The sequence below is a fragment of the Podarcis raffonei genome, chromosome 8 (assembly GCF_027172205.1).
Source record: "Podarcis raffonei isolate rPodRaf1 chromosome 8, rPodRaf1.pri, whole genome shotgun sequence".
NCBI classification, from domain to species: Eukaryota; Metazoa; Chordata; class Lepidosauria; order Squamata; family Lacertidae; genus Podarcis; species Podarcis raffonei.
This window is the reverse complement of record NC_070609.1, coordinates 77,855,444-77,881,324: the sequence shown is the minus strand read 5'-3', so window position 1 is coordinate 77,881,324 and position 25,881 is coordinate 77,855,444. Positions and strand designations below refer to the sequence as shown.

The following is a 25,881-nucleotide window of genomic DNA, read 5'->3' as shown; positions in this document are numbered from 1 at the left end:
TGCTCTTTAAAGGGGCTCAGGAAAGAGCCTGCGAGTTGTATCCCACTAAATCCTTCCAGGGTAGCCCCACTGAAATGAAGGGACACAGGTTAGCCATGTCTGTTAATTGGGTCTCATATGACTTCCTGCTCCCTTTTCTTTAAAAGTTGCTATTCCTTGTTCAACTCTCCTCTCAGAGCCTGCTAGGGACCTCTTGAAAACAACCCTCTATATCTGACACAGAATTCTGCATCCTGGAGCTTTTGCAACCATGTACCCAAAGCAGCTCAAAAATCCAGAGAAGTAACGCCCCCAAACGAATCATCTCAGCACAACCATGCAAGTTCCAAGCTTCCAAGATGCTTTGTAGACTGAGCTAAAATGATAGCGTCATCCTTTTATTTCTGATGATAGCCGCTCCCATCATCGCATCATCACAGGACGCCTTGCAGCAGGAGGCAGGCGTTTTTGTCCTCCACGATATCATCACAGCCCATTCCTGCCGCGTCTTCCAGAACCCAAGACTCTGTATTTTGTCTCCCTCTGTTGCATTTACCTCCCTACCAACTCAGGGGGCCAATGGAGCTTTTGCCCAGATTGCAACCCCACAAGGGAAGCTTCAGACCCTCCAAGTGTCCCTACTTTCCAGGGGCAGTCCTGGGTTTACAGAAGCCATCCCGGTTTCTGATTTAATCCCAGAATGTCCTGCTTTTCCTTAAAGGTAAAGGTAAAGGGACCCCTGACCATCAGGTCCAGTCGTGGCCGACGCTGGGGTTGCAGCGCTCATCTCGCTTTATTGGCTGAGGGAGCCAGTGGCCAGCATGACTAAGCCGCTTCTGGCGAACCAGAGCAGCACATGGAAACGCCATTTACCTTCCCACGGGAGCAGTACCTATTTATCTACGTGCACTATGATGTGCTTTCGAACTGCTAGGTTGGCAGGAGCAGGGACCGAGCAATGGGAGCTCATCCTGTCGTGGGGATTCGAACCACCAACCTTCTGATCGGCAAGTCCTAGGCTCTGTGGTTTAGACCATAGCGCCACCCGCATCCCTTTGCTTTTCCTTAGGTTGTCCCTATTTCCATCGGAGAAATTTTGCACAGTATGGAGTTATATGTCCCCGAGCCAAGAAGATAAGTAACTATGCAACCTTTAGAAGACGCCTAAAGGCAGCCCTGGATAGGGAAGTTTTTAAATGTTTTATTATGTTTGTATATATGTTGGAAGCCACCCAGAGTGGCTGGGGCAACCCAGTAAGATGAGCGGGGTACAAATAATAAAATTATTGTTGTTATTATTATGGAACAGGACGTCTCTATTCTCATCAGAGAAATGTTGGCAGGTGTGAAGGTTTCTCCAGCCTGCTCTGGGGTCAAGGGTCAGCCTGCCTTTTCATGCTGCACCAGGCTGAACATGTGCGCAGACAACATTTCCCTTCACTGCTTGGGAAGTCACAACTCCCCAGTTCTCCCAACCATGGGAATTTGAAATCAGAATGCCCTCAGAAGGATACGGCAAATGGCAAGAGAGAAAAGGTTTGAGTATACAAGCAACCAGTTTCTTAAGTTAAACTGGCTTTAACCACCTCCGCTTTCATAGAACCATAGAATTCTAGAGCTGGAAGGGACTCCCCAAGATTAATCTAGTCCATGAGTAGGCAAACTAAGGCCCGGGGGTCTGGATCCGGCCCAATCGCCTTCTAAATCTGGCCCGCAGACGGTCCGGGAATCAGCGTGTTTTGACATGAGTAGAATGTGTGCTTTTATTTAAAATGCATCTCTGGGTTATTTGTGGGGCCTGCCTGGTGTTTTCACTTGAGTAGAATGTGTCCTTTCATTTAAAATGCATCTCTGGGTTATTTGTGGGGCATAGGAATTCATTCATTTTTTCTCCCAAAATATAGTCCGGCCCCCCGCAAGGTCTGAGGGACGGTGGACCGGCCCCCTGCTGAAAAAGTTTGCTGACCCCTGATTCTACTCCAACCCCCTGCAATGCAGGAATCTCAGCTAAAGCATCCATGGCATAAGAAGATGAGAAAAACACCTTCCCGTCCCAGACCCCAACAGCAAGCAAGACTTGCCTGCTGAGTCATCTCCGAGTGGCACATGACAATGATTTATTTTTATTTTCTTCGGGGGTGCCAGAGAGGGGTAAACCTCAGCGGCTGATGGGACCTCTGAGCTTGGCTCTTTGCTGAAGGAGGAAGCCTGAGTCAAACATAAATAAATGCAAGGGGCCTTACCTGAAAGAGACGAAGAGGAGGAGGAGGAAGAGGAGGAGGAACGGATGATGATGAAGTCCTGGTTGGACCGGTGCCGTTTACGCCACATCTCACCCTTCAGGGGTGCCGCTCGCCCGACCCTCCACCCCGTCCCACCAAACCCTCTAGCCAGCCTGGACTGACTGTCCCCAAACTTCCTCTTTCTCCGAGCTCAGGGCAATCTCTAGTTTCCACTCGTGCGGGGAGATCTTGGCAAAGGGGTCTCCGGCAGAGGAAAGGTTGCATCGCAGCCAGCTGCAAGGAGGAGCTGGCAAATGAGAAGGGGCGGAGGGCAAAAGAAGGAAGAGCAGCGGAGGGTGTTAGCTGCCCAGGGAGGGGTGGGGATTGGAGGGCACCAGAAATAGACCAGCAAAGGGTGACCTTTTCCTTCCCTAATTTTGGAACAGCTGCTCTGTTGGGACAGCAGCCATGCGGGGAGGAAGGGTTCGGGACGGAAACAGCCGGAGGGGCAGACAGGGAAGGTGCTGGGCTGGAGGGGGGCATGAATGGAGAACCTCGCAACCCCCACCAGCAGAGGAAAATATTTTGGAGAGGGACAAACAGGCAGACCCATCCGATGCAGTGAAGGTAGCAAAAATCGCATTGGCGGCTAAATTACCTTCTGCCAAAGACACGGTCAGTTTGCAAAACTGAGGTTCCCTACGAGGACCCCAGGCGTTCGGACCAGATGACCCCTAGGGTCCCCCCTTCCAATTGTCCAGCTCTATGCTTCAGGGGATGCAGGTGGTGCAGTGGGTTAAACCACAGAGCCTAGGACTTGCCGATCAGAAGGTCGGCAGTTCGAATCCCCGCGACGGGGTGAGCTCCCGTTGCTCGGTCCCTGCTCCTGCCCACCTAGCAGTTCAAAAGCACGTCAAAGTGCAAGTAGATAAATAGGTACCACTCCAGCAGGAAGGTAAAAGGCATTTCCATGCACTGCTCTGGTTCGTCAGAAGTGGTCTAGTCATGCTGGCCACATGACCCGGAAGCTGTACGCCAGCTCCCTTGGCCAATAAAGCAAGATGAGAGCCGCAACCCCAGAGTCAACCACGACTGGACCTAATGGTCAAGGGTCCCTTAACCTTTACCTTTATGCTTCTGTTATTTTCTGCCCTCCAGATGCAAAGGGTTATTAAATGCAACTGCATTCTAAAGACCCCCCCCTACCTGTCTTCTACAACTAAAAATAATAAAAATAATGGAAGGTGCTTGGGTGAAGGAGGGGCCTGCAAGCTCTTAAAATTGACCCCCAGAAATCATTTCCTAATGGACCATGTGACAGAAGTCAAAGAGAAGAAGGGGTGTAACTCAGGGCTGGAGCACTTGCTTGGCATGCAGAAGGACCCAGGTTCAATCCCTGGCAGCATCTCCAGGTAGGCCTGGGACATGGGGGGAGCCCGCCTCAACCCCTGGAGAGCTGCTGCCAGCCAGTGCTGACCACTGTTCTGACAGCTTCCTCTTTTTCTGTTGAAATGAAGCCTTTAATCCAAACCAGGCTGACCCCTGACTCCAGAGCAGGCTGGAGCAACTTTCATAAAAGGTAAAGGGACCCCTGGCCATTAGGTCCAGTCGCGGACAACTCTGGGGTTGCGGCACTCATCTCGCTTTATTGGCCGAGGGAGCCGGCGTACAGCTTCCGGGTCATGTGGCCAGTATGACTAAGCCGCTTCTGGTGAACCAAAGCAGCGCACGGAAACGCCGTTTACCTTCCCGCCAGAGCGGTACCTATTTATCTACTTGCACTTTGAGGTGCTTTCGAACTGCTAGGTTGGCAGGAGCAGGGATCAAGCAACGGGAGCTCACCCCGTCATGGGGATCGAACCGCCAACCTTCTGATCGGCAAGTCCTAGGCTCTGTGGTTTAACCCACAGCACCACCCGCGTCCCTTGGAGCAACCTTCATACCTGCCAACATTTCTCCAATGAGAATAGGGACTCCATAATAATTCTACGATTTGTAACCCACCCATCTGACTGGGTTGCCTGAGCCACTCTGGGCAGCTTCCAACATACAGTGGTACCTTGGTTCTCAAACTTAATCCGTTCCTGGGGTCCGCTTGACTCTCCGATTGTCTGCAGGAGCTTCCTGCGGAAGCAGAAGGTATGTCAGACGTTCGACTTCCAAAAAAATGTTCGCAAACCGGAACACTTACTTCTGGGTTTGCGGCATTCGGGAGCCAATTTGTTCGGCAACTAAGCAGTTTAAGAACCAAGGTACCACTGTGTATAAAAACATAATAAAACATTAAACATTTTTTTAAAACTTCCATATACAGGGTTAACCCCTTCATATGTCTTCTAAAAGATTGTATCTCCTTGGCTCAGGGGTCGGTCAACTCCATACCCATTTCTATGTTGAAAATAGGGATGTGCTAAGGAAAAGAGGGACATTCCAGGATCAAATCCGAAACCGGAACGGCTTCTGCAAATCTGGGACTGCCTCTGGAAATAGGAACACTTGGAGGGTCCCAAAACAGCAAAGGAGAAAAGGCAGGCAAGTCCCTGCCCTGAAGGTCTGACATTCCAAAATCCGAAGGCTGTCAAAGCAGCGAACTACGGAAAGCAAGGATTAGCACATCAACGAAGACTGCAATGTTGGTCAACCATGAGCTCTAGCCACAGGTGTGCTTCTATGCAGCGGCTGGCACAAGCAACTACGAGGTCCGCACCCGCAAATAGAAGGCGCAACCAGATCTGCGCACAGTAAGCAAGGGTTCAAGCTCGCTCGCCACAAAGGCCTGGTGGAACAGCTCTGTCTTGCAGGCCCTGTGGAAAAATGTCAAGTCCTGCAGGGCCCTAGTCTCTTGTGACAGAGCATTCCACCAGATCGGAGCCACAGCCGAAAAAGCCCTGGCTCTGGTTGAGGCCAGCCTAACCTCTCTGTGGCCCGGGACCTCCAAGATGTTTTTGTCTGAAGACCGTAAGGTCCTCCGTGGGACATACCAGGAGAGGCGGTCCTGTAGGTACGAGGGTCCTAGGCCGTATAGGGCTTTAAAGGTTAAAACCAGCACCTTAAAGCTGATCCCGTACTCCACCAGGAGCCAGTGCAGCTGGTATAGCACCGGGTGAATGTGATCCCGCAGCGAGGACCCCGTAAGGAGTCTCACTGTGGCATTCTGCACCCGCTGGAGTTTCTGGGTCAGTCTCAAGGGCAGCCCCACGTAAAGCGAGTTACAATAATCCAGTCTGGAGGTGACCGTCGCGTGGATCACAGTGGCTAGGTCAGGGCGAGAGAGGTAAGGAGCCAACTGCTTAGGTTGGGGGGAGATGAAAAAATGCCGTCTTTGTTATAGCTGCAATCTGCGCCTCCATGGAAAGGGAGATGTCGAAGATAGTAGTATGGAAATATTTTTTATAAACAAAATAAATACAGAGTGTCTCTGAGGACACACAGAGTGCCTTTGCTCTAGGCCACTAGTTGCAATGTGTTCTGGGTGCGGGAGGTCAAAGCGGTCCTCTGTGTGTGTGTGTCCGTGTTGGGGAGCAGGGCTTCCAGATTCCCCCCCCCCCCCCAGAGCCACACTGCCCTGCTTTTGGCAGCCTCTGCAAAAACAACAGCACTCTCGAGCATGTGCAAAGTGTGCGGGTTCCGGGGGGGGCAACCCCCAGCAAGGCCCTTTTCACTAGCAGAGGCAAGCTAAGACACAGAAGCTCACACACTACAAAACTCCACTGCAAATCATGCTACCTCGTCTCGAATGGAGACAGGATCCGGGAGGGCAAGAGGCCCCCAGATCCGTACCTCTGTCCACGGACAGCTTGTGGGCTTTGGAGAGCTCCCCAGTCCAGGACAAAGAGCGCTTCCTGCCTGGCTCCATGGCACTCCTGCCTGGCTCCCCATCCCCTACAGCCAGGGAAACATCACGAGAAAAACAGAAAGAAAATACTGTGTTTACTCTCCTCTCCCCTTCCTTACACAGCCAGGCATGCTTGCTAACTTCAGGGAAGTTCTCTCAACAGCCACTGGGGAGGGGGGCAGCAAGCCCAAAGGGATTTTTGCCCCCCCACCCCAAACCAGCAAAGGACAAAGTGGGTGCTTGTCTCGCAGGGTGCAGCTTCAGGCAGCACCAGCCCTAGCTGCGTTCCAGTTGCATATATATGCATGTATTTCTTATTGCAAAGTATTGGAAGACACAAGATCTACCCACCCTGGAAGAATGGCAGATGAAGGTCATGGACTATATGGAACTGGCGGAAATGACTGGCAGAATCCAAGACCAGGGAGAAGAGTCGGTAGAAGAAGATTGGAAGAAATTGAAAGACTACTTATATAAACACTGTAAAATTAATGAATGTTAGAAGGGTGTCGGAATGAAGCTAAGTGGTTTTAGCGGTAATGTCATAAAGGAGTATGTAAAAATGGTCTGTTATTAGGTGAGAATGCAAAGTTACAATACATTAAGGTAAAGGATTAAGATAAAAACAAGGAAGGAAAGGATTTGCTGAATTAACTAATTGAACTGGAATACAAAAAAGGGAGGTGTGAGGAGGTCAGGGAAATAAGCAAGACATGAAAAGATTGATATGTTTTAATGGTTTTTTTATTTTTCTGTATTTTGTATTTTTTCTCTTCTTTTTTTCTTTTTTTTTTACCCTGTAATTCTTTTTGAAACTTTAATAAATATCATATATATATATATATATATATATATATATATATATGCATGTATTTGCCCTGGTTAAGTCAGTGAAGCTATAAGAGGAAAGAAACATGAAAAACCCAAGCAAGTTCCGCTTGTTCCCAGTTGTTCATTTTGCCCACGTCAGCAGATCCTGCAAGGAGGTACACCCCCAAGGATGTTTTGCAACTGCCCAGAGAGGGAAGTGGGGTTTTGTAGCCTCAGAAGCCCTGTGGCTGGGAATCCTCCTTGTGAACTCAGCGTGGCACACGCAAGGGAAAGGATCGCTGTACTTTCCGTGCGTGCGTGTGTGTGTGTGTGAGAGAGAGAGAGAGAGAGAGAGAGACAGACAGACAGACAGACAGACAGACAGACAAACAGACAGAATTGGGGTGGGCAGCTGCTATGAGCCCCACCTGCACCATGCAGCAAATAAACCTATTGTTTATTTATTTATTTATTTGTTTGTTTGTTTGTTTTTATTAAAGATTTCCTTGTGAAACAAACAATTTATTTTTTTTAAAAAAAGCTACTTTACGTGTGATTTAGTTACACGGCTGCAGCTTTGCACAGATGCTGGGAAAATAAATGAATGAACACAGAGTCATTTGAGGGGTGAGGAACAGTCAGAAGAGACTGTCCGAGACGACATGTAAGCTTCCTGGAACCCAGTAAGGATGGCAGAGGGCTTAAAAGGCACTTTCTGTGCTGGATTTTGCTGCTGCTAAAAGAGCTTTATAAGCCCTCTACTAGGCTCTGGGAAGGTTGCATGAGGCTTCTGGAAGGCTGTATAGGATTCCAGTAAAATCTCACAGGTAAGGTAGGTCTAGTCATGCGGGAGAGGTTCGGGGGGGGGGAGTCTTCCTTACTTTCCGCGCTTTTGCCTTTGCCCGAACGTAACCCCTGTGTAAGTTGTGGGCGTACCAAAGGTGTCATGGGCTTTGAAGTCGAACTCAGGACGAAAGGGAGAAACGGGCGACGAGGAAGGCACGTTTGGAAAACCCTCACCGTGATCAACTCCCACCCGTAAACCTATGTCCCCACTGTGGAAGGACGTGTGGATCCAGAATTGGCCTCCACGGTCACCTACGGACTCACTGTTAAAACCATGTTTATGGAAGACAATCATACTTGGCTACGAGGGATCGCCAAAGAAGAAAGAAAGAAAGAAAGAAAGAAAGAAAGAAAGAAAGAAAGAAAGAAAGAAAGAAAGAAAGCAAGCCACTGAAATTCATGTGGATCCTCTGGTAATTTCAATGAGTAAAACTTAGTTGGCCCTCCCAGACACGAATGGCCTCACAGTGGTGCCAAAGTTTGGGCTGCCAGGCCAGGAATCACCATGATCAACTCCTGCCCGGAAACCTAGGTCCCCACAGTGGCAGAGCTACCTGCTTCAGCACTGGGAGCAACGTACATCCTGGGGCGTGCGCGGCAAGTGGCGCAAGTCCCAGGGGTCCGCAGCGAACAGCGAGTGTCTTGGGGGGGTGGCGAGTCCCGGGGGGGCAGGGGCGGCCACGGTGGCACACACACACCCAGGATGGCACCCGAGGCAGGCCGCTTCCCCCGCCCCCACCTTCGTCCGCCAGTGGGTCCCCACTGTGGAAGGACGTGAGGATCCAGAATTGGCCTCCACAGTCACTTATGGACTCACTGTTAAAACCGTGTTTATGGAAGACAATCTTATTCGGCCACGAGGGATCGCAGAAGAAGGAGGAGGAGGAGGAGGAGGAGGAGGAGGAGGAGGTACATTTAAAGCCCTACAACATCACCAGTGATTTTCTTCTCAGGGGGAAAAGGTGCCGTTACTGCGTATGCTTGAGTCCCGCCAGAAAAAAAAAATCCCTTTAAACAGCCACGGCTTCACCTAAAGATGAGAGAAGGCAGAACTGATAAACACCTACTTTGCCTCTGTCTTAACCCAAAGGGAAAGCAATGCCCAACCTGGTAATAACAGAATAAATGATGCGAGGGGGGCTGTAGCCCAAGATAGGAAAAGAAGTAGGAAGGGAACACCTAGCTATTTTAAGTGAATTCAAATCTCCAGGGCCTGTTGAGCAGCACCTAAGGGTACTAAAAGGAGCTTGCAGATGTAATCTCAGAGCCTCTGTGTATAATCTGTGACAATTCTGGGAGAACGTGTGAGATCCCTGGAAGCTGGAGGTGGGGAAATACCGTCCCCATCGGACAGAAGATGCAGGCTGACGGGCCGAACCCAAAGCATGCTCACCAAGGGTCCCTCATCATCCAGGGAAGAGAAAAGCAAAACCACAGCAGCCTCTTTGGAAGCAAGAGGGAATATAAAACATAGCAAGAAGAAACAAAATAAATATGTCCCCTCGACACATTTAGCAGACATCAAGGGCCAGAGGGATTTACAAGACAGTGTAGGGTAATGCAAGATTTTTAGTTTTTTAAAAAAAGCCTTTACAGTGGTACCTCGGGTTACATACGCTTCAGGTTACAGACTCCGCTAACCCAGAAATAGTACCTCAGGTTAAGAACTTTGCTTCAGGATGAGAACAGAAATTGTGCTCCGGAGGCGTAGCAGCAGCAGGAGGCCCCATTAGCTAAAGTGGTGCTTCAGGTTAAGAACAGTTTCAGGTTAAGAACAGACCTCCGGAACGAGTTAAGTACTTAACCTGAGGTACCACTGTACAGTCATACCTCGGGTTAAATATGCTTCAGGTTGAGCATTTTCAGGTTACGCTCCGTGGCAACCCGGAAGTAACAGAACACATTACTTCTGGGGTTCGCCGCTCACGCATGCACAGATGCTCAAAATGACGTCATGCGTGTGCGCGGAAGTGGTGAAACGTGAGCCACGCATGCACACTCGCGTTACGTTCTACTCAGGATGCGAACAGGGCTCTGGAACAGATCCCGTTCGCATCCAGAGGTACTACTGTACAGCTACAACCATGGTGCTAGACACTCATCCCCTAAGTAGGACAGTGGATTTTTATTTTATTTTTAGGAACAGGGGTGTGTGCAGTGGTGGAGCTTCATGGTCCGGCACCGGGGGGCGGAGAGCTGGGGCTGGCGTGCATCCCAGGGGCGTGGCATGCCACCTGTGGGGGCACGGCACCCAGTGCGGGCGTGGGCGCAGCCACGATGGGACCCCACCAGGATCACGCTGCCAGGGGCAGTGGACTCCCCCCACACTCCTCTTCCTCCACCAGTGGGTGCGTGTGCTGAGTTCTCTTTAGACACCCCATGGCTCCATGGGCGTAGCTGCCCCACCCCCACCCCCCAAGGTAAATAAACAAAAATACCGTATTTTTCACTCTATAAGACACACCAGACCACAAGACGCACCTAGTTTTTGGAGGAGGAAAACAAGAAAAAAAATATTCTGAATCTCAGAAGCCAGAACAGCAAGAGGGATCGTTGCGCAGTGAAAGCAGCAATCCCTCTTGCTGTTCTGGCTTCTGGGATAGCTGCGCAGCCTGCATTCGCTCCATAAGACGCACACACATTTCCCCTTACTTTTTAGGAGGGAAAAAGTGAGTCTTATAGAGCAAAAAATGTGGTACTTAACTAACCGATCAATCGTGTAGCAGATAACTCAGTTCTGCCTTCTTACTAACATGAATCCTGCCCTCCCTAACATAAACCCTGACGACGCCCGTGCATGAGTCTTATGCTATTTTTAAGAGCAGGATGTTTTGCTGCACCAGAAGCCACATGACAAGAACCATTGCTGTGACGTGCGCGCACACCAAAATTCATCGTCCTCTCTGCAGCGCACGGGAGTTTTTCTCAGTGACTCAATGGAAGCGGTTGTGATGGAGACAGAAGCAGGATGTGAATGTATGACTCAAGCTCTGAAGTGAAACGAAAGAGAAAGTGTCTGGGAATTCCAGACGGGGAAAGACCAAACCTGAGAAACCTAAGAAGAGCTTTGCCACAGAATCACGCCAGCATGGTGGCCAACTAGGTTTCCCCAATGAGAATCCTCTAAGCAGGACCTGAGGACAACAGCAACACTCCCCAGTTGTGATTCCCAGCAATGGTAGCCATTATTATTATTATTATTATTAATATTATTATTATTATTATTTATTAAATTTGTATACCGCCTTATACTCGCAGGTCTCAAGGTGGTTACAACATAAAATCGCAATATAAAAATACCAAATAGGTAATAAAAATAATAACAAAACTATCCAATAACCCCCCCTCCCCAACACATTTTAAAAAGGCATTTGATGTCAATCAGCCAAAGGCCTGGTTAAAAAGGAACGTTTTTGCCTGATGCCTAAAGCTGTATAATGAAGGCGCCAGGCAAACTTCCTTGGGGAGAGCATTCCACAGATGGGGAGCCGCTGCGGAGAAGGCCCCGTTCTCGTGTTGCCACCCTCTGGACCTCTCATGGAGGAGGCACACGAAGAAGGGCCTCAGAAGATCTCAGAGTCTGGGTAGGTTCATATGTCGTTCATATTGTTTCATAGATATGAATGCTGTCGTACTTTGTGAATCCTATAATACGATCTTTGGTGTAACTGTGATGTTTAGCTTATTTTTTGGGGGGGGGTTGCTAATAGTGTTACATAGATGGTAATTGTTTTATTTGGAATTTGGGATTGTTTTATTGATGATCTGTTATGTTTTCCATACGATTTACGCCGTATTTGTGATGTTCCATTATCTTATTTTTATCTTTTGTTTGTAAGCTGCTTTGGGATTGATTTGAATAAATAAAAAGTGGCATAGAAATAGAATACAGTGGTTCCTCGGGTTAAGAACTTAATTCGTTCTGGAGGCCTGTTCTTAGCCTGAAACGGTTCTTAACCTGAAGCACCACTTTAGCTAATGGGGCCTCCCGCCGCCGCTGCGCCACCGGAGCACAATTTCTGTTCTCATCCTGAAGCAAAGTTCTTAACCTGAGGTAATATTTCTGGGTTAGCGGAGTCTGTAACCTGAAGCGTATGTAACCTGAAGCGTATGTAACCCGAGGTACCACTGTAATAGTATAGAACTGGAGCGAGGCGGTCCTTGAGGCATTGCGGTCCTGAGCCATCAGTGGAGGGAGAACATTGCCATCGTGGTTTGTGGCCTCTGAGCATCCCATCCTTCATCGGGGAGACAGAGCATGCCAAGTTTCTTGGGAAGAAGCCATGGCTAGGCATCAAAATGGGTGAAAAGTTCATTCAGGATAAGGAGAGGAGAGCCCTTCCTGAAGGCATCCGATTGGTTAGCATGGGGAAAAGGATTCTGGACTGGAGAGGTCCTTGCTGCGATCCAGCAGGGCTCTCGGGTCCTTTGCACTAAGTCACCCAAGAAAGCACGGCTAACACTAACAGAAAGAAAGGTTACCTGGAACATCCTTCCTGTTCAAGAAAGTCCTCATGACGGCAATCTTGGTCTTCTCGAGGCCATCCTTCGTGCCACTCTTGGCCGCTTTCATCAGCTGGGTCATCTGCGAGGAACCAGGTGCAGAAGGAGAGAAATCAGCACAAGAACGTAAGGAGAAGCTGGGCTAGATAATGCCCAGCGCCCATCTCATCCAGCAATCAACTTCTTTTCAAAGAATTTCACAATTCAAAGTGTTGGTGCTGACCTTACAAGCCCTGAACCAGGCTTCCACAAACTCGTCCCTCCAGATGTTTTGAGACTACAATTCCCATCATCCCTGACCACCGGTCCTGCTAGCTAGGGATCATGGGAGTTGTAGGGCCGAGTTTGAGGAAGCCTGCCCTAAAAGGCCTCGGCCCAGTATTCCTGAAGGAGCATCTCCACCCCCATCGTTCGGCCCAGACACTGAGGTCCAGCACCAAGGGCCTTCTGGCAGTTCCCTCGCTCCGAGAAGTGAGGTTACATGGAACCAGGCAGAGGGCCTTCTTGGTAGTGGCACCTGCCCTGTGGAACGCCCTCCCACCATATGTCAAAGAGAAAAATAACTACCAGACTTTTAGAAGACATCTGAAGGCAGCCCTGTTTAGGGAAGTTTTTTATGTTTGATGTTTTATCGTGTTTTTAATATTCTGTTGAGAGCCGCCCACAGTGGCTGGGGAAACCCAGCCAGATGGGTGGGGTATAAATAAATAAATTATTATTATTATTATTATTATTATTATTATTATTATTGCTGCAGCGGTCACCCAGACGCCACAAAGGGTAACCCACAAGTGGAATTTGAGCAAAAGAGCCTTTTCCCCCTCTGGTGGTCTCCAGCAACTGGGATTCAGAAACATAGCTGCCACCATTTGTGGATCAGGCCGTCGGCCCATCTAGCAAAGCATCCTGTTCTCACAGGTGGTTGCAGGAAGCCCAAGAGAAGAAGAAGAAGAGGAGGAGTTTGGATTTGATATCGAAGGAAGGAGTCTCAAAGCGGCTAACATTCTCCTTTCCCTTCCTCCCCCGCAACAAACACTCTGTGAGGTGAGTGGGGCTGAGAGACTTCAAAGAAGTGTGACTAGCCCAAGGTCACCCAGCAGCTGCATGTGGAGGAGCGGAGACGCGAACCCGGTTCCCCAGATTACGAATCTACCGCTCTTAACCACTACACCACACTGGCTTTCATGGCATGCATGAGGCAGGCATGAGGGCGGCAGCCCTCTGCCACTGTTACTCATAAGAAGAGCCAGTGCAGATGGAAGAGGTCGATGGCCTGTCAGGTCCCTCTCAGCCTGTTCTCATGGTGCCCCTGTTGGGAAACCTGCAATCAGGATTCGAACGCAAAATCAAACTCTCCTCCTGCAGCTTCCAGCAATTCAGATGCATTGTGGACTTAGTATTTCCTAGCAAAACTCCCACCAAGGAAACCAAACTCCTTTGGGGGCAAAAGCACAGGTCTTTCTCTCTCTGATAATCACTGGGAGGGCGAGGGGGTGAGTTGCATTCAACAAAGGAGCTGCCGGGAGACCGGATTCCCCTGAATAGGAGTGATCTCCTCCTTCCTGCAGCCTTACACTCTCAAAAAGTCATTGTCAGTTTCTCATATTTTCCAATTGGATAACCCGCCCTTCAAATGGGCCCATCATCATTCCCAGGGCAGAACTGCAAGGAGGGTCTATATAGGGTTGCACCCAACACTGGTTCTACACAGAGTAGACTTGTCGAAATTAGTGGACAGGACTAACTGCAGTCTAAAGTGGTATCTCGGGTTAAGAACTTAATTCATTCTGGAGGTGCGTTCTTAACCTGAAACTGTTCTTAACCTGAAGCACCACTTTAGCTAATGGGGCCTCCCGATTTCTGTTCTCATCCTGAAGCAAAGTTCTTAACCCAAGGTACTATTTCTGGGTTAGCAGAGTCTGTAACCTGAAGCTTCTGTAACCTGAAGTGTCTGTAACCCGAGGTACCACTGTATTTGTTTCAGGGGGTCTACAAGAATTTGAATGCAGCCCATATAAAGGTAAAGGTAAAGGACCCCTTGACGGTTAAGTCCAGTCAAAGGCAATTATGGGGTTGCAGCACTCATCTCGCTTTCAGGCCGAGGGAGCTGGCGTTTGTCCACAGACAGCTTTCCAGGTCATGTGGCCAGCAGGACTAAACCGCTTCTGGTGCAACAGAACACCGTGATGGAAACCAGATCGCATGGAAACGCCATTTACCTTCCCGCCACAGTGGTACCTATTTATCTACTTGCACTGGTGTGCTTTCAAACTGCTAGGTTGACAGGAGCTGGGACAGAGCAACGGGAGCTCACCCTGTTGCGGGGATTCGAACCGCCATCCTTCTGATCGGCAAGCCCAGGAGGCTCAGTGGTTTAGACCACAGTGCCACCCGCGTCTGCAGCCCATATATTGCAAAACGACACAGGGTTGTTGTTGTTTTAAAGGACCTTTCTACTAAAAACAGTGGTTTAAAATACTTGCCAAGACTTTATACACTAGCTTGGATCTATAATGTAAGAAATATTTGCCAGCCCAAAAGAATAGCAAAGAGGGCACCAGGAAGCCTTCCTTGGAGATGACATTGCACATGGTGAGGGGGGCATCTCCCAGGTTGCCCGCCCCCCCCCACTTTATTTCTGATGGGTGGCTCATAGGAATTAACAGGGCAACAAAGGAGCAGGGAATATAAATAACAAGTTCAGCTTTGGTAGGAAATCTGAGTGTTTTTGCCTTTAGCTCTGATCATGCCTCTTGCTTGCTTGTACGGCAGGGCCAGAGAGACAGTTGTGTGTGTGTGTGCTTCGAAACAAGCCAAGTGGTGCAGTGGTTAGAGTGCTGGACTTGGACCTGGGAGAGCAGAGTTCGAATCCCCACTGGGATAAAGCTCACTGGCGACCTTGGGGGGCAGTCACTGCCTCGCAGCATAACCTACTTTGCAGGGTTGTTGTGGAGATTAAAGGAGGCCAAGGAGGAGGAGAAAAGCCATGTACGCTGCCTTGCGCCATGGCATACAAATGCAATAAATAGTGTTTACAGCTGCTGTATTGCAGGGGGTTGGACTAGATGACTCTTGGGATACCTTTGCAAAGGTACAATTATGCTCCACCCACTTTGGCCTCTGGCCCCGCCCACTGGCTGGCAGCACCTCCACCCCACCCCTTGGAGTGAAGAAATCTTCCCTTCCTGTGTAGGACAGCAAACTGCAAGGCGAAAAAGATGCAGCTTTTTAGTGTTTTTAGATTTTAATAGGTTAATTTCTGCAAAGCTGAGAGAGAGAGAGAGAGAGAGAGAGAGAGAGGCAACGGGTTGGCAGAAAGGAAGAGTGTGATTCGCGACCCAAACGCAGACGAAAAGTGGGGGGGAATCGAGGTGGGGTGCAGAGGAAAGACAGTACCTTGCCGTCGTATCTTTGCTTCAGCATATCTCTCCCCCCGACTTTCAAAGCCTGGATGTCCCTCTTAGTCCGGGAGTACCTCTCCTTCAACCTATGAAGGTCAGGAGAAAGCTGGCATTCACCCCCCCAAAAAAAGCCAGCATGAGGATAGAGGAAGCCGCGGCAGCAAGGAGGGGGGAAGCAGAGACAGAAAAATCCAGGTAAGCAGACACACGATGCTCCAAGCCAAGACCCAGAAAAAAGGCAAAAGACCCCAAACCACCAGCAAGCCACCCTCAAATAGCAGCGGGGTTAGGACAGCCAGCAGCCATAAGCAGCCCTGACACAGCCTTTGACTGTCCAGAAGGGCCCTCCATCCCTGATCCCTTATTTGAGTGGGTGTGGCATAATGGTTAGAGTGCTGGACCAGGACTGGGGTTCGAATCCCTCCACCGGGTCATGATGCTCACTGGGTGTGACCTGAGGGAACAGTCACTGCCTTCTCTCAGCCGAGCCTCTCTCACAGGGTTGCTGTGGGGATTAAATGAGGAGGGAGTGCTATATATGCCACCTGGAGCTCCTCAAGAGGAAAAAGGTGTATAATAATAGTAAATAGTAAATAGTAAAAAAGTAATAACTGCCGTGTAATAAATAAGGAAACAAAATGTGGCTGGACTCTTTCACTTTCAGCAGCCCCAGCGGCCAGCATGGGCAACAGTCAGGGATAATGGGACTACTAATCTGGCTGAATCCAGAGTGGTTACAGGTTCCCCAGAAGACAGGGTTGTGATGGAGGCAGCTAGGGTCAGTGAAGGCAAGCAATGAACTAGGGGCTATGAAAGCGAGTGATGGAAGGAGCTAGGGTCAGTGAAGGCAAGCAATGAACTAGGGGCTATGAAAGCGAGTGATGGAAGGAGCTAGGGTCAGTGAAGGCAAGTGATGGAGGCAGCTAGGGTCAGTGAAGGCAAGCGATGAAGTAGGGGCCATGAAAGAGAGTGATGGAAGGAGCTAGGGTCAGTGAAGGCAAGTGATGGAGGCAGCTAGGGTCAGTGAAGGCAAGCGATGAAGTAGGGGCCATGAAAGAGAGTGATGGAAGGAGCTAGGGTCAGTGAAGGCAAGCGATGAAGTAGGGGCCATGAAAGAGAGTGATGGAAGGAGCTAGGGTCAGTGAAGGCAAGTGATGGAGGCAGCTAGGGTCAGTGACGACAAGCAATGAAGTAGGGGCTATGAAAGCGAGTGATGGAAGGAGCTAGGGTCAGTGAAGGCAAGTGATGGAGGCAGCTAGGGTCAGTGACGACAAGCAATGAAGTAGGGGCTATGAAAGCGAGTGATGGAAGGAGCTAGGGTCAGTGAAGGCAAGCGATGAAGTAGGGGCCATGAAAGAGAGTTATGGAAGGAGCTAGGGTCAGTGAAGGCAAGTGATGGAGGCAGCTAGGGTCAGTGAAGGCAAGCAATGAAGTAGGGGCCATGAAAGCGAGTGATGGAAGGAGCTAGGGTCAGTGAAGGCAAGCGATGAAGTAGGGGCCATGAAAGAGAGTTATGGAAGGAGCTAGGGTCAGTGAAGGCAAGTGATGGAGGCAGCTAGGGTCAGTGACGACAAGCAATGAAGTAGGGGCTATGAAAGCGAGTGATGGAAGGAGCTAGGGTCAGTGAAGGCAAGTGATGGAGGCAGCTAGGGTCAGTGACGACAAGCAATGAAGTAGGGGCTATGAAAGCGAGTGATGGAAGGAGCTAGGGTCAGTGAAGGCAAGCGATGAAGTAGGGGCCATGAAAGAGAGTTATGGAAGGAGCTAGGGTCAGTGAAGGCAAGTGATGGAGGCAGCTAGGGTCAGTGAAGGCAAGCAATGAAGTAGGGGCCATGAAAGCGAGTGATGGAAGGAGCTAGGGTCAGTGAAGGCAAGCGATGAAGTAGGGGCCATGAAAGAGAGTTATGGAAGGAGCTAGGGTCAGTGAAGGCAAGTGATGGAGGCAGCTAGGGTCAGTGAAGGCAAGCAATGAACTAGGGGCCATGAAAGCGAGTGATGGAAGGAGCTAGGGTCAGTGAAGGCAAGAGATGGAGGCAGCTAGGGTCAGTGAAGGCAAGCAATGAAGTAGGGGCCATGAAAGCGAGTGATGGAAGGAGCTAGGGTCAGTGAAGGCAAGCGATGGAGGGAGCTAGGGTCAGTGAAGGCAAGCAATGAACTAGGGGCCATGAAAGAGAGTTATGGAAGGAGCTAGGGTCAGTGAAGGCAAGCGATGGAGGGAGCTAGGGTCAGTGAAGGCAAGCAATGAAGTAGGGGCCATGAAAGAGAGTTATGGAAGGAGCTAGGGTCAGTGAAGGCAAGCGATGGAGGGAGCTAGGGTCAGTGAAGGCAAGCAATGAAGTAGGGGCCATGAAAGAGAGTTATGGAAGGAGCTAGGGTCAGTGAAGGCAAGCGATGGAGGGAGCTAGGGTCAGTGAAGGCAAGCAATGAAGTAGGGGCCATGAAAGAGAGTTATGGAAGGAGCTAGGGTCAGTGAAGGCAAGCGATGGAGGGAGCTAGGGTCAGTGAAGGCAAGCAATGAACTAGGGGCCATGAAAGAGAGTGATGGAAGGAGCTAGGGTCAGTGAAGGCAAGCGATGGAGGGAGCTAGGAGAAGTTAAGTGGAGGTAGCCAAGGGTGGTGAAGGCAAGTGACAGTCTAGTTCAGAGGCAGGGAACCTCCAACCTTCCAGGTGGACTCCAACTTCCCACAGCTCCACAGCCCCAATGGGTCAGGGATGATGGGAGTTGTGGTCGGTCCAGCAACATCTGAAGAGCACCAGCTTCCCTGCTCCATGCTCATTTGAAGCATGGAGAACAAATCAGAGCAGATATTGGTGTTCACTCAGACCGGAGTCCTAAATTCCTAGTCCTCAAGGTCAAGCAGGCTACACAAGCATTAGAACCACCTGGCTGCTGGATTAGGCCAACGGCCCATCCAATGGGGATCCAGCAAGCAGGACCAGAGCTCTCCCTGCTGCTGATTCCCGGCCACTGCTATTATGGGGCATATTTCCTCCGACGAGGGAGGTGCAAGATTCTCTCCCTCTCCTGTTACCTTTGGCTGGAAAGAGACTTTGTGCTTTGTTGGTTCAGCACCCAGCTTGCTCTCCTCCCCAGATTCCTCGCTGTAGCTCTCGAACTCGCTGGAGCTCCAGCCTAGATCTTCAGTCTCCTGTGGTCCGTCCTGATGGACATCTTCATAGATGAGGCTCTTGTCTGAATCTGGAAGGATGAGACAGGGAGTTAGTGAAAAGGACTGCAGAGACGCAACAGTGGGCGCGACTGGGGAAGGATGGTGATGGATGGATATTGGTCCTCTGAAACAGGAACCTTCCAAGGGAGAGAAGGAAAGGAAAAAAGGGTGTGAATAGAATGAGAGGCGACAGCCAGAGCAAGGCAGCCCCTGAAAGTGGAAAGAGGAAATAACACAGAGAACGAGGAATAATGTTTCCAGTATGATGAATTAAGGCAGGAAAAGGCAGGCCAGTTTGCAAAACCTTCCAGGCTAGAGACCTTCAGTGCTGGAAATTAGAAGGGACCCCCAAAAATCATCTAGCCCAACCCATGCAGTTGCTTTCCTGTAGCTTAGCCGGGAGTGAAATTAAAATAGAGGATCTACAGAACACTTACTATGGAGTTGTATTATCTTCCTTCGCCCGCACTAAGTTCATTGTGTACTTTTTTCTGCACAAGGAAAACGGGAATTTGAAAAAGCCACCCTACATCTCAAACAAACCCCGGTTTGGTGAATCGTCGTTTGATAAACCATGGCTTGGAGTTCAGTGTTGATGAAAATGCTTTCAGGAAAACAATGCAGGTGGTTGTGATTTAAAATCAATAGGGAGGAGGGGAAACGATAGTGCTCAAGGTAACAAGACACAGAACCTAGATAGGTAAAGGAGGCATTGTGGGAGGTGCCGTACCACGCTGGATCAGGTCCACATTTTCGTAAGGAACGTCATCATAGATCACATCTTCTGGGGCTGGGGAGTTAGCCTGACCACCTGGAACGACAGCAACACAAGGTGGAAAGAGGCGGTGGCTGGATTCGAGGCCAGAAAAAAATTAAAATAAAATAAACGGGGAAATTTCTACCACCCGGAAACTCTGGTTGAACCGGAAACACTGCACAGCATTTTTGGAACAGTGCCTGTGCACAGGACCACGTCGCTCGATCAATAAGGAAGGGACAGCAAAGCCACGATGAGGACTAGGAGCTTGGGGTGCATGCTCACTGTTTGACAGAGTAGACCCACTGAAGGCAACTGGCGTGGCATAAGCAGGGGAGGACTGTGGCTCAGTGGGTAGAGCACCTGCCTCGCGTGCAGAAGGTCCCAGGTTCAATCCCCGACAGCATCTTCAGGCAGGGCTGGGTGAGAACCCTGCCTGAAATCCTGGAGAGCTGCTACCAGTCAGTGCAGACAATACTAAGCCAGGTGGACCAATGGTCTGACTCAGTGAGAGGCAGTTTCCCATGTTTCCTTTTATACAGAACCACAAGGACTAGAATATTGAGCCGAGGGGCCACATCAGTGGCGGAACACCTGCTTGGCAGGCAGAAGGTCCAAAGCTCAACCCACACTGGCAGCATCTCCTGGCAGGGCTGAAATCCTGGAGAGCTGCTGCCAGTCAGTGCAGGCGACACTGAACTAGATGGATCAATGATCCGGGCTCCATATATGACACAGCATCCTATGTTCTGGGTTCATTCATTAAGCTGGGTACAACCTGTGGGTTTCTGGAACGAAACATGCATGTTTGTATGGTAAAGAGTCCAGAGTACTCCCCAAACCCCCAGATCCTAGAATTGTAGCGTTGAAAGGGACCTCGAGAGTCATCTAGTCCAACCCCCTGCAAAGCAGGAATCACAGCTAAAGGATGCCGGACAGATAGGCACCCAACCTTTGCTTAATAATAATTTATTATTATTATTATTATTATTATTATTATTAATAATAATAATAATAATAATAATACCCCTCCAATCTGGCTGGGTTTCCCCAGCCACTCTGGGTGACTCACAACAGAATATTAAAAACACAATACAGTGGAACCTCGGGCTAAGAACTTAATTCGTTCTGGAGGTCCGTTCTTAACCTGAAACTGTTCTTAACCTGAAGCACCACTTTAGCTAATGAGGCCTCCTGCTGCTGCCACGCCACCGGAGCACCATTTCTGTTCACATCCGGAAGCAAAGATCTTAACCCGAGGTAATATTTCTGGGTTAGTGGAGTCTGTAACCTGAAGCGTATGTAACCTGAAGTGTATGTAACCTGAGGTACCACTGTACAGCATTAAACATTAAAAGACTCCATCAGGCAAGGCCTCTTTCCACCCTCTAGTCTCTGCTTCTCAATTTGCATTGTATTATTTTATGTACTGTGGCTTGCCGTTGTTTTACTGATTATAGTTTAGAAACTATTTATTGTAACTGTTGAGTGGATTTCTGTTTAACTTTTATATGTTGGTATTATTATTTTATACTATAACAATTGCTGAGTGCTACTTTTTGATGTAGGTTGCTTAGTTTAAAGTTTTGTTTTATTATCACATTTTTGTATCACATTATATTGCTAGATCTTTAGCTCGTAAACCGCCTTGAGTATTGTAAGATAGAAAGACAGTATACAAATAAAAAAATGATGATGGTGATGGGCTGCCTTCAGATGTCTTCTAAAAGTAAGGTGGTTGCTTATTTCCTTGATATCTGAAGGGAGGGCGTTCCACAGAGCGGGCGCCACCATCAAGAAGGCCCTCTGTCTGGTTCCCTGTAACCTCACTTCTCACAATGAGGGAACCGCCAGAAGGCCCTCAGAGCTGGACCTCAGTGTCCGGGCTGAAAGATGGGGGTGGAGATGCTCCTTCAGGTATACTGGGCTGAGGCCGTTTAGGGCTTTAAAGGTCAGCACCAACACTTTAACATGAATGAATGACCAAATCAAAGAATCGTAAGGTTGGGAGAGATCCCAGGTGTCATCTAATCCACTCCCTGCAATGCAGGAATCAACATAAGGAATCCAGGCCCACGACGAAATAAAAATATTGATAAGGACATCACACACAAAAAAGGCAGAGGCATATCTATTAGGAATTTTAGATAAAGATATCCCAGAAGATAAAACGAACTTATTTCTATACGCAACAACAGCAGCAAGAATTTTGATTACTAGCTATTGGAAAGAAGACAACATCCCAACAAAAAGAGAATGGTTGGAGAAACTTTGCAAGTACCTGGAACTAGCAAAACTGACGGATATAATAAGGAGAAAATCCAAAACCATGGTCATGAAGCAATGGGAGTTCTTAAATGATTATTTACAAAACCGGGGCTCGACTATAAAAATCTGGTTGTGTTTAGAATAATCTTGTGTGTAATATAAAAAATACAAAGTGAGACATTAAGGAAATCCAAAGGGAAAATATGAAGAACAGAGGATCTGATGAACGGGTTATTAAAAACGCGTGAGGCAAACGGTGCAAGTCTTTCTAAAAAACAACAACACATTTTAAGGTAGATAAGGACAAGATGAAATTATATAATTGAATATAAATATAGATGGGAAACGGCTATGTATAGTGAATACTTATCTACTTTTACAAATTTTCACCTATGGTCCTTTTCTTTTACTTCTTTATTTTTTCTTTGTTCTTTTTTTCTTTTTTCTGATATCTTATCTTTCATTTCACTTCTTTATTGTGAATAGCATTTTATAGAGGTATAAATAACTGTAAATATGAAAAGAGGCAAAGTATTCTCTAATTTTTTTCCTTGGTTATATGTATTTTCTTTTTCCTTTGTATTCTCTTTTGTTGTAAATATGCATGTTTTCTAATTTGTACTTAATAAAAATAAACAAATTTTAAAAAGAAAAAGAGGAATCCAGGCCCAAATGCCACGTCCCCCAAGGCCATTACCTCTCCGGGAGTTCCTCCGTTTCCAGCTGTGAGTCCGCACCCCAGTTTGCGCGCTCCCGGCAATCTCCCCATTGCTGACGGCGCCCAGGAACCTGAAGGTAAAAAGGGACAACCTTGAGACGGGCTGATCCCTCAAGCCGTTTCCTCCGCACCCCACAGCCCAAAAGACCTGTAAGCTCCCGGCGGCTCAGCGCACCTGCCCTTCGCTTTTAAAAATACAGGCACACAAGCAGGGATCCTGTTCAAACTCAGGCTCAGAAGGAGGATAGCCGTGGGCAGGCAGTCAAGGACATTGTTATGTACTGAAGTTCTCACCCTGGGCCAGCAGGGGGATACTGTAGATAGTTTTCACTCAGGTCCACATATGCAAATAAGGGATTGAAAGTGACGTTCAGTGACTGGATAATTACAGAAAATGGTTACTGTTGCGTTTCTAGTGGAGCTCTATATAAGTAGGCTGGCTGAACCCTTCAGTTCAGTTCTGTTCTGGCCTGTGAATAAACAAGAGCTGTTTGAAGAATCGCTGTGTCATCTGACATGTTCACCCACAACTTAACAGACATCCACCTCCAGATCTTCGCAATGTGGTTTCTCGGCAAACACAGAAAGTCGGTGCTCTTTTACAGACTTTGCCAAACCGGTTTGCGGCACTTCCAAGGTTTTTGAATTCGCAGGAGTGATTTTTAAAAGGGTGTTCCGTTTTACAACCCAGGTCAGAGCAAAGCTGCCACACACACACACACCACTCCTAAGTATTCTGGCCAAAAAGCAATATTTTTACCCTGTTGAATCGCCCTGAGATCTTATGATGAATCTAATAAATAAAACAGATAAATATGGGGATTTTTTAGCTTAGAGAAAAGGCTCGTAAAAGGTGATATGGTAGACATTTCTAGAATTATACGTGGCGTGGAGAAAGCGCATAAACAAGTTTGCTTCCCCCTCACTGGAACACACGGAAGCTGAATGTTGGAAGACTCAGGAGAGACAAACGGAAGTCTGTCTTCATGCGGCACAGTTAACATGTGGAACTCCCTGCCACAGGAGGCAGAAATTGCCACCAACGCGGAAGGCTTTAAAAGTGAAGCAGACAAATTTGAGGTGGAGAATTGGGTTTCTGGCGGCTACCAGTCATAATGGCCAAGCCATGCCTCCACAGCTGGAGGCCTCAGCGCGTCTGAATACCAGTTGCAGGAAACTGCAGGAGGGGAGGGTGGTCTTGTGTTCGAATCCTGCTTGTGGATTTTGGAGCATCTGGTTGGGCAACAGTGAGAACAGGATGCTGGACCTGAGGGGCGACCAGCCTGATCCAGCTGTGCACTCCTGATGTTTTTAAGTCACAACTGACAACCACATGGAGTCCTAATTTGACTTTAGTGAAATTTTGTTTTATCAAAATGTTTTAAACGTTAAAAGTTTAAAACCCTAAATGACTCATGCCCCAAATAGCCGAAAGGCTACATTCTTCCCCCTTGGTGGATTGGGGAGGGGGTTTAAGATTGGCAAATAGGGTCTTCTTGGTTCCTTTCCTGCTCTTAGAGGTTGGTTCAGAACAGGGCCTTCTCGGTGGCAGCCCCTAAGTTATGAAGTCCCTCCCACAGAGGATGACTGATACTTTATCAGCACAGCTTTCAGCAAAAGCTGAGCATGCAATTCCCTTCAGGGGTCACGTGCCAGAGGTGGGCAGGTCCATTTGCAAAAGTGGATGGAAGCAAATTTCACCTCTGCACATTAGGCTAGCTATTACACGCAAACAGAGTTCGAGGAAACTTTTGCAGCCAGGCACAAAGCACTTCTGGAAGGTCAACTGGGGAGAGCGGATACATTTGGCCCCCGAACCTGAGGCTCCTCCTCCCCTCACCCCCCCCGGCTTTTGAGCATCTACACCTTGCACTCGTGCCAAAAGAGCTCCCAGCACAGCTCCCCTGCAGCTACTCAAAACCAGAGGCTCCCTCCCCACAGGCTTGCTATCTAAGAGCAGCAGCACAAGAGGAAAACACAGTGGGGAGGGAAGAGGTTTGCGGCTTCAGTCTCAACACCTGCCCTGCCCACTACCCAAATTGCAGCAATGGGACAGACTATGCAGTGGGAGAAATTATCCCCAGATGAGCTCAGTTGACCTACCCTTAAAGGCAGCTTGTGGGCCCCGAGTCTGCAGCTCCGGCTTCCAAAGGCTGCTGCGCCATTTTATCCTCGACTCCTTTCGCTGCAGTGGAAGGCGCAATTTCTCTGCCTCTTGCCTTTATGCTGACAGTGCCCAGGCAAGGCAGCGATCAATATTTCCGCCTCGCCCTCCTCAGCTGCTTTGCTCCACCCCGCCACCAAGCTCAGCATCCTTCTGAAGATGCCAGGCCTCGCCTCTTGCTGGCTCTCTGCCTGCCTGCACACACACACACACACACACACACACACACACACACACACGTCCCTTAATGGCTGGGCTTTGGAAATGGATTGCTAAAATCCTCTCGTTGACAGAGGAGGAAAGAAAAGCTGGAGGCAGCGATGCTTTTGGGTACCAGCTGCTGGAAACCGCAGGAGGGGACAGCTGCTCCTGTGTTCGAATCCTGCTTGCCGGTTTCCCACTGGACTACTGTGAGAACAGGATACTGGACTAGATGAGCCGCTGGCCTTTGTGTGTGTGTTTTTAATATACTTTCCAAATTTATACATTTCACTGATTTTACAATCATTTTGACATTTCCAAAACTTGACCCCCCCCCTTTCTGCGGTTCCTTTAATTAATTTTAATATCTTCTGCATATCCAAATTAATTTGTTCATTTATTCATCTACTTTAAATATATACTCTTATGAAACTGCAGGTTATTACAATAATCCTGCCCATGTGTTTATCTGTTTGCAATTTATCTGTAAATATTCAATCCGAAAGAATTTTCATTCTTTTATAGAAAGTTTGTTATCTTGGTTTCTTATTCTTCTGGTAAGCTTCGCCATTTCTGCATACTCCATAAGTTTTTGTGTCCATTCTTCCTTTGCTGGGACCAGCAGACTCGTGTGTGTGTGTGTGTGTGTGTGTGTGTGTGTGTGTGTATATTACATATATCAAAGGCAGTTGGTGGAGAAGCTTTAATCTCTCAAATCATGAAGTCTAGAAACTTGCTTCTTAAAGGGGGGGAAGAAAAGCTACGATTGAGAAGCAGAATTCAATTCCAATGCAGCAAGTCCCTTTCCAGCATAAGGATATGCAAAAGGGGTGCAAAGTGGGAATGCTTGTGCGCTTCCCATAATAAGCATCTGGCTGGCCACTGTGAGGACAGAATGCTGGATCTACACTGAATTGTAAAAACACTAAAAAAACACAACCATAATACAGCTCTCAATGCAAATTTACATTGGCAAGGGATCGCTGCTCTACATCGCACTCTGGTG

The 25,881-nt window shown here is 48.5% G+C and overlaps 1 protein-coding gene across 9 annotated transcripts in view; it reads right to left on the bottom strand.

The window, feature by feature from the left end:
• The window catches only part of ARHGEF10L (Rho guanine nucleotide exchange factor 10 like), a 142,597-nt gene that overhangs the window by 92,651 nt on the left and 24,065 nt on the right, over positions 1-25,881 (bottom strand). For 2 of the 9 annotated variants that reach the window (XM_053400987.1, XM_053400988.1), the window contains exons 5-10: positions 22,490-22,581; positions 19,498-19,578; positions 18,630-18,796; positions 15,592-15,702; positions 12,175-12,277; positions 5,982-6,083 (exon numbers count right to left, since the gene is read on the bottom strand). In XM_053400987.1, the coding sequence (XP_053256962.1) occupies positions 5,982-6,083; positions 12,175-12,277; positions 15,592-15,702; positions 18,630-18,796; positions 19,498-19,578; positions 22,490-22,581 (656 nt within the window). Of the gene's footprint in view, positions 1-2,222; positions 2,944-5,981; positions 6,084-12,174; positions 12,278-15,591; positions 15,703-18,629; positions 18,797-19,497; positions 19,579-22,489; positions 22,582-25,881 lie in introns of those variants that run through there. The other 7 variants (XM_053400990.1, XM_053400993.1, XM_053400994.1 and 4 more) reach the window with 5 other exon arrangements.